Genomic DNA, 13,081 nt, shown 5'->3' with positions numbered 1-13,081 from the left:
GGCCTCCAGAACACACTTTCACTCAATCAGAGAACAAAACCCCAGAGAGCAGACACCGTGCTGCTCATGATTTGAAGCTCCCCTTGCTGTTACAGAGGATAGGTTGGCAGGCCAACTCCAAGCTGAGAGGAACTAGAAAAGCCAGGCATATGGGTGTCTCTCTCTCTCTCTCTCTCTCTCTCTCTGTGTGTGTGTGTGTGTGTGTGTGAGAGAGAGAGAGAGAGAGAGAGAGAGAGAGAGAAAGGCAAAGAGGTGAGCCTGCATTTGGAGTCGTGTTTTCCCTAGAGACAGATGCTGATATTGGAAGAGGGAACTAAGAGGCTAAGAAGTAGAGCAGAGCTTTTAACAAATTCAAGGAGCTAGCAGAATAAAAACCGGAGTTTAGGGACAGGCAAAGAAGGAAAACCTGGTAAACCCCCCAAGCTTTAATCTGGAACTCCAAAGGTCTATCCTTTCAGAATAAGGATAAATCAGAAATAAACTAGTCCTCACATGGAATGAAACCCAACTTCAAAGCATCTCAATCTCTGATTAAAGTGATTCAGGTTGCTAGTGTCCTTTGCTACCTGTCAGAAGCAAGATAAATCCTCTCTGGAAGAGGAGGACATCATCCAGAGACTTTACCAATGATTTTTTATATATAATCTCTGACTCTCAACAAAAAGTAACCAGATATCGAAGGCAAGACGTGATTTAAAAAAATATAAGTAACAGGTAATAGAAACAGACTCTCGGGAGATCTCATTAATGGAGTTATCAGTCACGAACTTTAAGAAAACTGCTTAATTTATTAAATAAAAGGCAAGGGTGAGAATTCCATCAAAGAATTAGAATCTCTAAATATGAACTAAAGGGAAATTTTGTAACTGAAAAATAGAATCACTAAAAATCAGAACTCAGTGAATGGGTTTAACAGCAGATTAGACACAGATAAGAAGAGAATTAGTAAACTGAAATACAGGTCACATTTAAAAAAAAAATGGAAAATATAGAAAAGCACAAGAGGGGAAATGGTGGAGAGGTCTAACAAATGTGCTTCTGCAGTACCAGAAGAAGAAGAGAGAGAAAATGGGGCAAAAGAAATATTCAAGAAGTACTATAAATTCCAAATAGTGTAAATACAAAGAAAACCATATTTAGGTATAACACAGCAAAACTGCTCAAACTCAAAGACAAAGAAAAAAATCATAAAAGCAGCATAAAAAAATACTTTACACTCAAAGGAGCAGAAATATGGCTTACAGTGATTTCTCAACACTGTAAGAACAAGGTAGTAAGATCTTTGAAGTGCCAAAAGAGAATAAATAACTGCCAACCTGGAATTCTCTACCCATCAAAATCATCCTTCAAAAATGAAAGTGAAATAAAAACATTTCAGAAAAATCAAAGACTAATAAAATTCATCACAAACAGACTCACCCAAAGGAAATATCTAAAGGGTGTTCTTCAAGCAGCACACAAATGATCCAAGATGGAAATTTGGAAGTATACAAAGAAATGAAAAGCAACAAAAAGGCTAAGTATTTAAGTAAATCAAAAATGAATACTGACAGAACAAAACAATATTACAATGTTCTGTGGATGTTAAAATATATAGAGAATGAAAATGCATGTCAATAATTCTATAAGTTGGGGGCTGGGGGTTGGAGTTAAAGTTTCCTAAGAACTTTGCATTCTCCTGGAAAAGGTAAAAATATTGAATTATATTAGATTTCAACAAGCCATGGACATATGTTTTAATCTCTAACAGCCCTTCTCAACCAGAGAATTAAGCCTGAATTTTATAAGGCATTAATTGTACATAATGAGTTCTCTCTTATGCATCTAGAATGGTACTAGCTATGTGCCATCCTTTGGAGAATTGAGAAAATAGTCACTCAAATCACTTTTTGTAGGGCTTAGTTCTCTTGTAGAAAGCCAGGTAAGAAAGCCTGCTTGGATAACCACTAAAAGAATAATAAATGAATGTATAACTGACAAGTTAATAGAAGGAGGAACTTGAATAACAAACCTAATTAATCCAAGGGGGAAAAAAGGAGTAAAAAGGAACACTGAAAAGGCAGGATGGGATAAACAGAAAGCAAAGAGTAGATGACAGATTTAAACTCAAGTATATCAGTAATTACATTAAATGTAAATGTACCAATGCTCTAATTAAAAGAAAAAGATTTGTTAGCCTGGATAATAATAAACTCCAACTATATGCCACTTGAAAGATACACTTTAAGTAGAAGGATACAGAAAGGTTGAAAGTAAAAGGATGGAAAAAAACACACTCCAAAAACACTACCAAAAGAAAGGTGGTATGGTTATATTAATATCAGACAAAATAGACTTCAAAAGGCAAAAAGGTTACTAGACATAAAAAAGAAACATTTCATAATAAGAAAGTGTTTAATTCAGTTCTAAATGAGTATGTCCTAATAACACTGCCTCAAAATTAAACAAATATTGACAGAACTAAAAGAAGAAACAGACAAAACCTCAGTCTTTGTGGGAGATGTGAACATACTGAAAGAACAACCAACATGTCTATATCCCAGTGCTTAGCACAGGACCTGACCGATGTTAGGGGCCCAGTTAAAATTTGCTGATCTGGAAATAAAGATCTACCATCCCAGATTTTCCCAGATCATCCAATTTCAAAAGTAAAACTCTCATTGTCCCCCCAGAAGTACATTTCCCCTGAAGTTTGGTTTGGAAAACATGAATGGTATTCCCAAGGGTTCCTTGAAAACCTCCTACACTGCCAGGTTCTCCTTTTCCCATGGGGTCCTAGGTCCCCACGATCACTCAGTACTGGAGGTGTTTGGATGCAGAGCCTCTCATACCTGAGCTGGGGCATCGGTCCCAGGGATACGGGTGGAACGCCTCCGGGTGACAATGACTGATGGCTTGTGCTCGGCAGGATTCTGCTCCAGACCCTTCCTGTCCTCATCAATACCTCCAGCCTGAACTGCCTCCATAGGGTCCACAGTCCGCACAGGCACAGACACAGGGATGACAAGTGGCACCATCCCACTGTCCTCTCGGGCTCGCCTGGTGGCTAAGGAAGGCTCAGAAAACTCCACGCCGCACTTGGCAGCTGAGGCCAACACACTTTTCCGCTTCTCCTCAGAGCCATTGGCATCCTGGAGAGGAAGGGGGGTAAATGGAGGCAAGGTTTAGCAAATAAGGCCTGATGTGTTGGTCCAGGATCCCCATCCCCATTTAATCCAGGGACTCCCAAGTGTCTTTGACAATCTGACCCTTCCCTCACCACCTTTTCTCCCACCAAATTCCCAAATACTCTCCATAACCTCCATTCTGCCAGGTCCTCCCCTTCTGGCTTGGAACAGAGGTCCCCAAATGGCCACCTCAGGCCACAAGTGGCTTACAGATGTGTTTTTTTTTTTGGCCTGGAATATCAAATAGTATATAACCATTCAAAATACATCTCTGCAGCAAAAAGTAAACAAGAAACCTGTGGCAATATGGTGGAGTTCGTATCTGTTCCCCAATGGGCAACTGGCTAGAGTAAAACCTGGTTGTCCCCAAGGACAGTCTCCTATCAACCTGGCCCTATAGGCACTGGGGGTTAAGACCCCTGGTGAAGGAAGGAGAAAATACTGGCTTAGAATCAGACACACAAGGCTTCCACCCCAGCTATGTGAAATCCCTTTTGAGCCTCAGCTTCTTTAGCTACAGAATGGGGATAAATGCCAGTGCCCCTTCTCATTGAATTTGATGATAATTATTTGTTATCAAGTACAAAAAAATTCCTAGCACAACACAGGTTCTCAAATGCTGTTTGTTCCTCCCCATCATTCTTTTTTTTTTTTTAAATCAACTTAAGCATAATTTACCTATGACAAAATGTACCTATTTTTAATAATGATTCAATGCATTCTGACAAACTTAATCAATCATCTGTGCAACCACCACCCCAATCTTGTCTTTTATATGCTGGGTCTGGAAATGGCTTCCCCTTTCCTTATTCCCAGTCCTTCAAGGCCCATCCAAAGGAGCCAACCCACAATGGTATATTGCAACTTCCTGCCTGCTGACTCTCAGTGAGTGTAAACCTCAGCTTCCCTTCAGGTCTGGGTGCTTGTGCATGCAGAGAATTCAGAACTCCCTGAAATGTACAGGCTCATTTTCAGACCATTTTTTTTCACCGACTTGAAAAAAGTCCCCTCCTCTGCCCTCACACCGCTCCCCCTCCCCCTCCTGCCCCAACCATCCTCACCTTTGAGTTCTGCAGCGAGGCCAGCTCCACTGCTTTCTGGGCCAGGGTCAGCAAATTGGCCTCCTGGGACGCCCGGCGCCTCCGTCGCGTGCTCTGGATCACCCCACCCCGCAGCACCTGCCCACAGTCCCCTGTGCCCACTGCCCGCATGGCCTCCTCAGTGCTCATGGAGGGAGCCTCCCGCTCCCGACCATTGGGCGCCAGTCTCTCCCCATCAGGAAGCAGCTCCATTGGGAATCCCAGGGCTTCAGGATGGGGCTGTCCCAGGGGGCCAGGTGGGGGCTGCTGCGGGGGCCAGTGATGTAGGAACAGGTTGCTGGCAGGGTCCTGCCCAGGTTGGGTGCCAGCCCCATCCAGGGCAGTGGGAGGCAGGACACCCTCCTTAGAAAGCCGGCGGGAGCGGCGGGGGAAGGCAATCTGGGCCTGAGGTAGCACAGGCTGCGGGGCTGACTCCTGCAGGAGAGCCTTGCGCAGTTCGGGGTTCATATCAGGATTGGGGGGAAAGGGGTATGGTGCCATGCTATGGTGAGCCAGGTGGGCTTGTCCCAGGGGCCCAGCTGGCTGCAGGCCAAAGTCCTGGGGCGGCTGGGAGGGTGGCTGCTGCATGGGGTAAAAGTTCTCAAAGAGCTGCATCTGGGGCAGGGCTGCCTGCTGCTGCTGCTTCTGCAGGGGGAAGGGGGCGACAGGGTTGGGGGGCGGTGGGCCCTGCCGGAAGACTTGCCGGTTCACCTGGTGGCCAAAGGCCAGCTGGAAGGGTTGCAAGGGCAGCGTCTGGTTTGGGGGCTTCTTGGCTGTATGGAAGGAGTTCAGGGGGGCCTGTGGCCGCCCCACCTCTAGCTGCACTTTCTGTGACATCATTGGCCTCACTGCATTCCCGTAGCGGTCCAGTTGTGGGCCACCCCCTTTCTCCCGTTTCAGTGCCTCTGGGTGGTTATAGTAGGCAGAGACTCCCACACCAGGATGGGGGCTCCCCTTGGGTCCACTGTAGAGAGGCAGGCTGTGGCAGTTCCAGGTTGAGTGGGGGGGAGGCTGGCCAGGCTGCTGTTGCCAGCTGCTGTCACCGACACCCCCACCCCCTCCACGCTCTGGGCCCCGTCCCGGGGCCATCACAGAGTTGGGCCACATGGCTGCTGTGGTCCGCTCAGGCCCATATACTGCAGAGTTTAGCAGGGCCAGGCTGTTGGGAGGGGACAGTTCCACAGGCTGGGAGGTGGGGGCGCCCCCTACGGGACCCTCATGCCCAAAGTAGGACTCCTCCTTTACTCTGGTGACCTGTGGAGGGGCTGGGGGCTGCTGTGGGGCCTGCAGGGATGGGGGCTGCTCCTTGGGAGCTGGCTCCTGATCCCCAAAGAAGAGACAACGCTTCCGCTTATTCGGAGCCTTGGACTGGGCCTGGAGGTTCATGGTGTGGTCAACTGGGCCCCGGCAGTGAGCCCTGCTTCACCAGTTGCCCATGCCCTGGGGAAACGTGCTGCTGGAAGCCCAGCCCAGCCCTAGTCCAGGGGCCGGTGGGGGCTGGGAGCTGGGGGCTGGGGGGTGGGGGTGGGCAAGAGCAGAGGAAGACGCTGGACGACGCAGTCAGGCACAAGGAGAAAGAACTGCTGGCTCCTCCTTCCTCTTTGTGGTGAGGCTCTCAGGAGCGTCTACTCTTCCCAGTTCATGACGCTACACAGGGTCTTGGAGCCTGCAGAGAGAAGTAACCACAGCTCAGCCACAGACTCCCAGGACGCGCTGGATGTCAGCACAAGTGTGTCCCAGGGATGAGCCCCAGGTCACAGAGATGCATTGGTGAGGCAGGAGTAAGACCTTTGGGGGAGCTGCCAGGATGGCAGCAAAATCTGTAGCATTGCCCAAGGAGCTCTGTGACTCTCTTACCCCACCATCTCGCTCTCCTGCTACATTTGGTTGTATGATCCATGTACTGCGCAAAAGCATCTGCCAAGGAGGCAATTGGGGCTGAAGATCCAGCGTGAGCCCCCGTGGCTAGGAAAAGGGGCAACAAAGGCCATGCTGGACCCTCTTCTTGTCCTAACCCAGGCTCCAGCCCACTGGGCAGCCAGGTCACGTCCTCCTCTGGCCATGCAGTAGCCTCCCCACTGGACCCAGAAGGATCTTGACCCAGCCAATGACTCCTCCGATGCTCCATGCCTGTCTCACACACAGGAAGTGGAGAAGAGTCATTCCCAACACAACCACCCTTCCTACGTGGGCCCCAGTGTCTGGAGCCTCATCAAGCCCGTGTAGAGCCCAGGGGCTAGGCTCAGCAGCCCTTTGCACTGAGGCATGCAGGCCCCAGAAGGGCATATGCAGCCTCGGCCCCACCCCTGGGTGGAGCCGCTGGGTGGGGCTGTGGCTGCCAGAGTTTTCCCCAAACTAGCATAGAACCTGTTTCGCAGCTTCGGCTGCTGGAGGCAGGATCCAGCCCCGTAGCTGGTCAGCAGCCTCCCTGCAGCGGCCCCCACCCTCACTGCCAAAGAGCCCCTGACATCCTGGACAAAGGCATAGTATAACTAAGACACTGGGAGAGCTGACTGCTAGAACTTAGGCCTGGAAGGTTTCTCCAGGATATAGCACAAGTAAAGTAGAAGTGGCTTTTCTCTTTTTGTTTTCTAACTTGATAAACGGAAAAAAAAAAATTTATCCTGCTACAGAACAAAGAGTCGAGACCTTTGTTTCACAACTTACATAGCTGCTTGCATGTGTTTTTTAAGACATTTAATCATTTCTGAGAGAATTTCTTTTTCCTCTGGGAAGTTGGTGGGTTGGGAGCTATGTGGCCCGTCTCCTCCCCAAGCTAAGATTCTGGTCCTCCTGGGTCTGTCGGGATAGGAGGGGGAAAGGGAGAGGGAGCTCAGACAGCTGGGGGAGCAGAGTGTGGGATAACCTGCAGGCCCAGGCGAACCTCAGACCCTGCACGCTCCAGGTTATTGTTAGTGGCGCCAAGAATTCCCAAGAAACCAGCCCAGAGCGGCGGATGTCGCCAGCAGCCTCTCCGAGGAGGGCAGGGCAGGGCGACTCTCTCCCAGCGACGCCCCCCGCCCCCGTGAAAGCCAGCCCCTCCCCGCGATGGCGGTGGCGGGCTCTCCCCCAGAATGCCCCTTCCGCAGGCTTCAGGGCCCAGGGGAGGGAAGCTCGGGAGCTATCGCTCCCCCGCACTCTTCCTCGGCTCCCAGCCCTCCCGGGGAGCCCGCGTGACTCCCGCGTGACTCCCGCCCGGCCCCCTCCTTTATCTTTCACTTTCCCCAGCACCAGAAGGGGAGGAACTTCCTCCGTGATTTCCTTCCTCAGCTCGCGGGCCTTGGCGGGAGTGAGAGGGGGACCCTCCCCGCTTGCACCCACTTTGTCGTCTTATATGGAAGCTGGGGGAGAGAGGAGAGCCGGAGACAAGAGGGCATCCGAGTCACCCGGGCACCTGGGCACAGAGCGGAGGATTTTGCCAAGCAGAGAGTGCCCAGGGCCAGAGAACCACCTTTTGAACAAACCCTTCTCTTGCTTTTAAACCCTCGTGCCCTGAGAGCAGACCCAATTCTGAGCACAGACCCGAAAGCCAGCCCCCAGATTGAAAATAACCCGGGGTCAGCAGGAAGCTGCAGTGTGGAGGACTGCACAGCCAGGCGATTACCTCTCTGAGGGCGCTTCGAGCAGACCCAACCAGAATTCCTGTCCTCGGACGGAGGAAGGAAGAACGTGAGCGAGGGGAGGGGAGCGCCTGGGCAGCCCACGTGCCTCTAGGGGGCTGGGAGCCCCCCCTGGTGCTCGTCTGCGCTCACACCTCCACTCCCCGACAGAGTACACAGATGCTACTCTCTCATCGCCGCCGCCCCCTGCACCCCCTATCACAGCCCCGCCGCCATGTGAGCCACGGCAAGGGCTTGGAGCCTGGAGGAAAGGAAGGCCAAGGTGGCCGGTGGGCCCGGATGCACGTGTGGGTGTGCATAGAGGGTCCCCAGGCCCAGGGATGGCGGCTCTGCCCCTCCGAGTGCGGGCTCTGCACACTGGGGTTCAGAGTGGGGGGAGGCGGGGGTGGAGTCTGTGACTGGAGCTCCCCAGCCAAATTGCTCCGGCTCATGGTAAAAAGAGAGGCCCCAAACGGCCCCAGTTCTGCTCACCCACTGCCCAGAGTGGAGGTCAGGCCGGGAGGCGGGGCTCAGTTGGTCTGCCTCTCACCTCCCCACCCCCCAACTGCATATCAAGGAGAGTGCATCCCACCCTTACTCAGGGACCCCACAGTAGGCTCCCGAAGCTGGCCAGGGACTTGCTTAGAAATCAAGGGGGCCGATTTGGGGGAAGCTGAATGCCCCAGAAACACGGGCACCCAGGCCTGGGAACTCCAGCAGAGAATGACCATTGTCTGGGGCTGTGGGGAGAAGAGGGGAAAATGCCTAACAACCCGGAAGGAAGGGGGGAGGGGACGCACCCAGGCAGCAGGGCACTAATAACAGTGGTGATAATAATAATAGTGCACTCTGCCAGGCAGTCCTGAGTGCACCCACAACAGGCTTGTAAGGCAGGCATTGGTATTTTAACCTCTGTTTTACAAGTGAGCTAGCAGAGGCTCAGAGGGGCCAAGTTATTTGTCTGTGGGCACATAGTAATGTTGCAGAGCTGACACTTGAACCCACCGCCACCTGAATCCCATATCAAGCTCTTACTCCTCATCCCCAAGCCCCCAGGTCCCTCTCTGCACAGCTTGCTTGCACAGCACACTCCCCACCTGTCTTACAGCACAAGTGACCCAGGAAAGCATTTTCTGGAGACAGATCTCTCCTTACGGTCATTGGGAAGCCCCTCACCCCTGCCTGAACTCTGGCAGGTAAACCTCTCCCAATCTCCCCAGTTACAGCTAAATCCTTCAGTCCTGCAGGAAAGAAGGGAGGGAGGAGACGGAACCTCACAGAGAGGCCAACAGGTGTGTGAGGTCTACCTGCAGGGACACCTGATCCAAGATACTTCCTCCTCACTGGCCCCTTCTGCCCTGCCCCCGGGGCTTGGGCTCTGTGGCCAAGCAAACCCACCTGGACTCAGTTCTGGGAGCTGCTGCTGGGGCTTCCAGCTCTCAGAGCCCCTGGTGCCCTGCTGCCCACAACCCTGGCCAGGGCTGGGCCACTTCCTCCCATTTCTTCTATCCCAACCCCACTTCTCACCCTGCAACTTCTGTCCCTCAGGGAGAAGTTGGCCCAGCCTTCCTCAGTGAGGAGGAGGAAGGAAGCCCTCTTTTCCGAAGGCTGCCAACCCATGGCCCAAGTCCCGAGGGTGCAGGGAAGAGGATGTAATCAGGAACTTCTGCAGGCAGCGCCCTCACCCCCACCGGACCTGCTGCGAGGCCTCTGACAACGGATGCCAGAACCTGCAAAAGGAAACCCACAGTCGCCGAGGGGCCCCAGACACTGCAACCTACTCCATCAGTCTGATCAACTGTCTGTCCACTCCTCCCTTCCTCCAGGCTCCTCACTGCTGCACCGGATCCCCAGCCAGACCACAGAGAAGGCAAGAGTGTGGTATCAATGGCATGGGCCCAATGAGGCTTTCCGGAAGGTCTGTGTTGAGAAGTACTTTCTCTCTACGGAAGGAAGCAGTGTGCACCAAGAAAAGAAAACAGTGCTGCCCACATATGTGTTTGGCAGGTGCCAGGAAGGCCAAACACTGCGCTGAGGGTGACACCGTGCTCCAGAGGCCAGGGGTGGCAGCAGGAACACACACCACTCCCCAAGTGGCAGCCAGCAGCCCAGGTGCAAGCCCACCACTGGAGGCCGACCCCAGGAGAGTCCAGTGAGCCTTCAACACCCTGCCACGGGGCCAGGCCCATGGCCACTGAGGGACCAGGGCCACTCACCAGCCCACTAGGGACATTCAGTGCATTCACCAGAGAGACAAGACTGCTGCTCTCAGCCTGGTCCCAGTGGCCTCAGGGGCTCAATACTAACCTGGAGGTGAGAGCCAACTGGAGGATCCCCTGGTCCTTGGAGGCTAGTGCTCCAAGCTCCTGTTTTACAGCCTGAGCCACCCCAGTCCCCAGAGGCTCAGCACTCGGTAGGAGGGTAGTCAGAGCTCATGCATCTCCCACCCAACGGCAATACAGACCCAGGCATGGCATTCTGCAGGGCCCTGCATCCCCAGGTCAGCCAGTTCCCTGAGCACCAAACAGGCTGTCTTAGCAGAAAGTCTAAACTCCTTACCCTGCCCACAAGTCCCTGCAGGCTTTGGTTCCTGCCACCTCTCACAACACTCCATGCTTCAGCCCTACCTTCAGTGCCTCCAACACGCTGTTCCCGCTTTGCTTCTTGACCTCTGACCAGCCTGTACCCTCTCCCTGGGACATCTTCCTATATCTTCATCTAGCAAGTACTACTCATGCTTCAGGTCTCAGATACTGCTTCCTCTGGGAAGCCTTCCCTGATCCCAAGGTTGAGCCAGGAGCTGCACTATGAACTCCCAGCACCTCCTGAACCCCACCACCATGCTCAGCACACTGAATTCCGGTGCTTATTTCCTCATCTCCAGCAGACAGCACGCTTCCACAGGGCAAAGTTTGCAAACCATTGTATCTCGGCACTTGGCTTGGAGCTGCACCCAAGGGCTCGGTGGGTCAGGGCTAGGCCTGGGCAGAGGCACTGCTCAAGACCAGCATCTCCACCCTGGGCTCTTGCCCAGCCCTAACTTCCAGCCTCCCTCCCTGATGCACATCCGACTTCCCCATGATGCTGAGACGAAGTCTCCTGACCCCACCCAACCTCAACCCATTGGTGGGCCCAGGCCCTCTCCAACTAAATCGTGGCATGAGTCCTTCTCCAGTTGCTGGTCCACAAGCCACTTGCCCCTCGATGGCCCCTTGACTGCCACTTGCTGCCCCACACTATGAGCAGGCCAGCTAAAACGTGTCAGCCCCACCACTCCCCTGCTTTTCCTCCCCTAAGGCTTCCCACACCCACCTAGATCATGGCCAAGGATCAAATCTATGTGTCTGTTTACCTCGTGCCCTGACAAGGCTGAGCTGGGCCTCAAGACACAGGTCTGGCAAGGAGACCAGGGGGCCATGGTCAGGAGCCCTCCCTAAAGGAGCAAAGCATGGCCAAGCTGGCCCCCCCAGCCTGGCTCACATCCTGAAAAGCTCTGTCTCAGAAACTCTGGGGCCTTTGGCTACAGCCAGACTGGATAAGTGGCCTGGCACTGCTATCTTGGGCCACAGGGTTGCCCAGGTCCTAGACAAACCTTCTCTCTGAACACAGAGCAGCTGTATATCCCCTATAACACCCAGGCTGGAGTTCCCCATTTCTCCAAGCCACAGGACATGCAAGTCCTGTTCTCAAGGGGTTTCAAACCAATAAGGAAAAAGATGTAGACGCTACACAGATGTGGACCTGCCCTCCACAAGTGACACTTCCCCGGGGGCATGAGAGAGCAGGGGGGACATCCCATGATCTGCCCATTCCCAATCCAGAGAATCCCCTCAATCACTGCTTCCCTGTCTGAAATGCAGAACCCAGGCCGACAGGCGGGTGAGTCACTAGTCCCAGAGGTCTCAGCCAGCTTGGAAGTCCTGCCAGGGTTTGAACTGGCTGCAGTTTGAGCCCTGACCATAAAAAATGCCAACACTGAGAAGCTTTTAAAGAGATATGTGTGCAAAGGGAATTCTTTGCCTTATGAGGCACTCTCATGGCTCCATCCAGGCTTCAACCTTTATCTCCTCTCTCTCTCCCCACCCCACAAACACTCCCAGGATGTCCATAGGAAGCCTGGATAACCAGGTCCATCGTATAGGGAGGAAACTGAGGCAGAGAAGAAACACAAGGTCATAGGCAAAGTCAGGAAAGGATGAGCTTTCATCCACACTGGCAAGGGCCACAAAGGGTCTCAGGCAGCCCAGGGTACCAACTTCCAATAGGACTCAGGAGTCCCAGGGGGAGTCAAGTGGAAGCTAGCAGGTTTAGGCTCTCTCCACAAGAGATAGAGCCATCGGCCCTGTGCTGTGGCCTGATCCTCAGGTGACTGAACCTCTGGGGTGGGCCTCAGGGGGACTGCAGGGGCCCTTGGTCTCCTCGCAACACTCCCTATGCAGCTTGCACCACTCAAGGCTGCTCCAGTTCTCCCACCTCTTCTGGAAAGTCCTGGCTCCTGGCAGGCCCAGGGCAGGGCACTGTGAATTCTCTGGCAGGTGCCAGACTCTGCCCTGGACCCAGAAACAGCTGAGGCCATGTGACCTTGCCCTACCTATTCCCTACCACACACGCCCTGCTGCAGCCCTGCAGGTCTGCCCACTGTCCCTGCACCCATTCAACAAGCATTTGCTGCAGGCCAGTCTCTGAAGAGACATAAGAGACAAGGTATAGTCTCTACCCTCACAGAGCTCCCAGACCAGTGGTGGAGAAAGGCACAGAAACACAGGTTAATTATAATGCAAGGTGGCATGTGCAGGGCCTACAGATATGCAGAAAGAACGGGTGACCCAAGGGAGAGCTCCCTGACTTTAAGCCCCATTAACACTGTTTCCTCCACCTGGAAACCCTGCCCCCACTCTGACAATCTGCTTCCTTTAAGACTCACCTCCTCCAGGCAGCCTTCCAGCACATACTGTTCTCACCTTTTCTGAATCTTAGTGCTCTGGCTCAGTATTAACCACTATCCAATAATGCTTCTTCATTTCTCTCTTGTTTCTGCACCAAGGCCATGGGGCCTGGAGACAGTGTGCCCAATGGAGAGGCCAGTGGGCTGGTTATCAGATAACCAGGATGTGGTCCAGGAGCTGCCACTCACTGGTTCTTGCCTTTGAGGAACTTAAGAATTCGGGAGGGGAAAGGGGGGTAGACCTGTGTCCAAAAGCAAAGAAATAACTTTGCAATGAGCAGTCACGATATG

General features: G+C 52.8%; 1 protein-coding gene across 5 annotated transcripts in view; it reads right to left on the bottom strand.

Annotated features, from left to right (window-relative positions):
• MIDEAS (mitotic deacetylase associated SANT domain protein) overlaps positions 1–13,081 on the bottom strand; it is a 68,938-nt gene that overhangs the window by 17,658 nt on the left and 38,199 nt on the right. For all 5 annotated transcript variants that reach the window (XM_037832326.1, XM_037832328.1, XM_037832327.1 and 2 more), the window contains 2 exons: positions 4,229–5,912; positions 2,832–3,131 (listed from right to left, as the gene is read on the bottom strand). In XM_037832326.1, the coding sequence (XP_037688254.1) occupies positions 2,832–3,131; positions 4,229–5,632 (1,704 nt within the window). In that variant the 5' untranslated portion in view covers positions 5,633–5,912. The remainder of the gene's footprint in view (positions 1–2,831; positions 3,132–4,228; positions 5,913–13,081) is intronic.

The sequence above is a fragment of the Choloepus didactylus genome, chromosome 4 (assembly GCF_015220235.1).
Source record: "Choloepus didactylus isolate mChoDid1 chromosome 4, mChoDid1.pri, whole genome shotgun sequence".
Taxonomy (NCBI): domain Eukaryota; kingdom Metazoa; phylum Chordata; class Mammalia; order Pilosa; family Megalonychidae; genus Choloepus; species Choloepus didactylus.
This window is presented reverse-complemented; position numbering and strand designations above follow the sequence as displayed.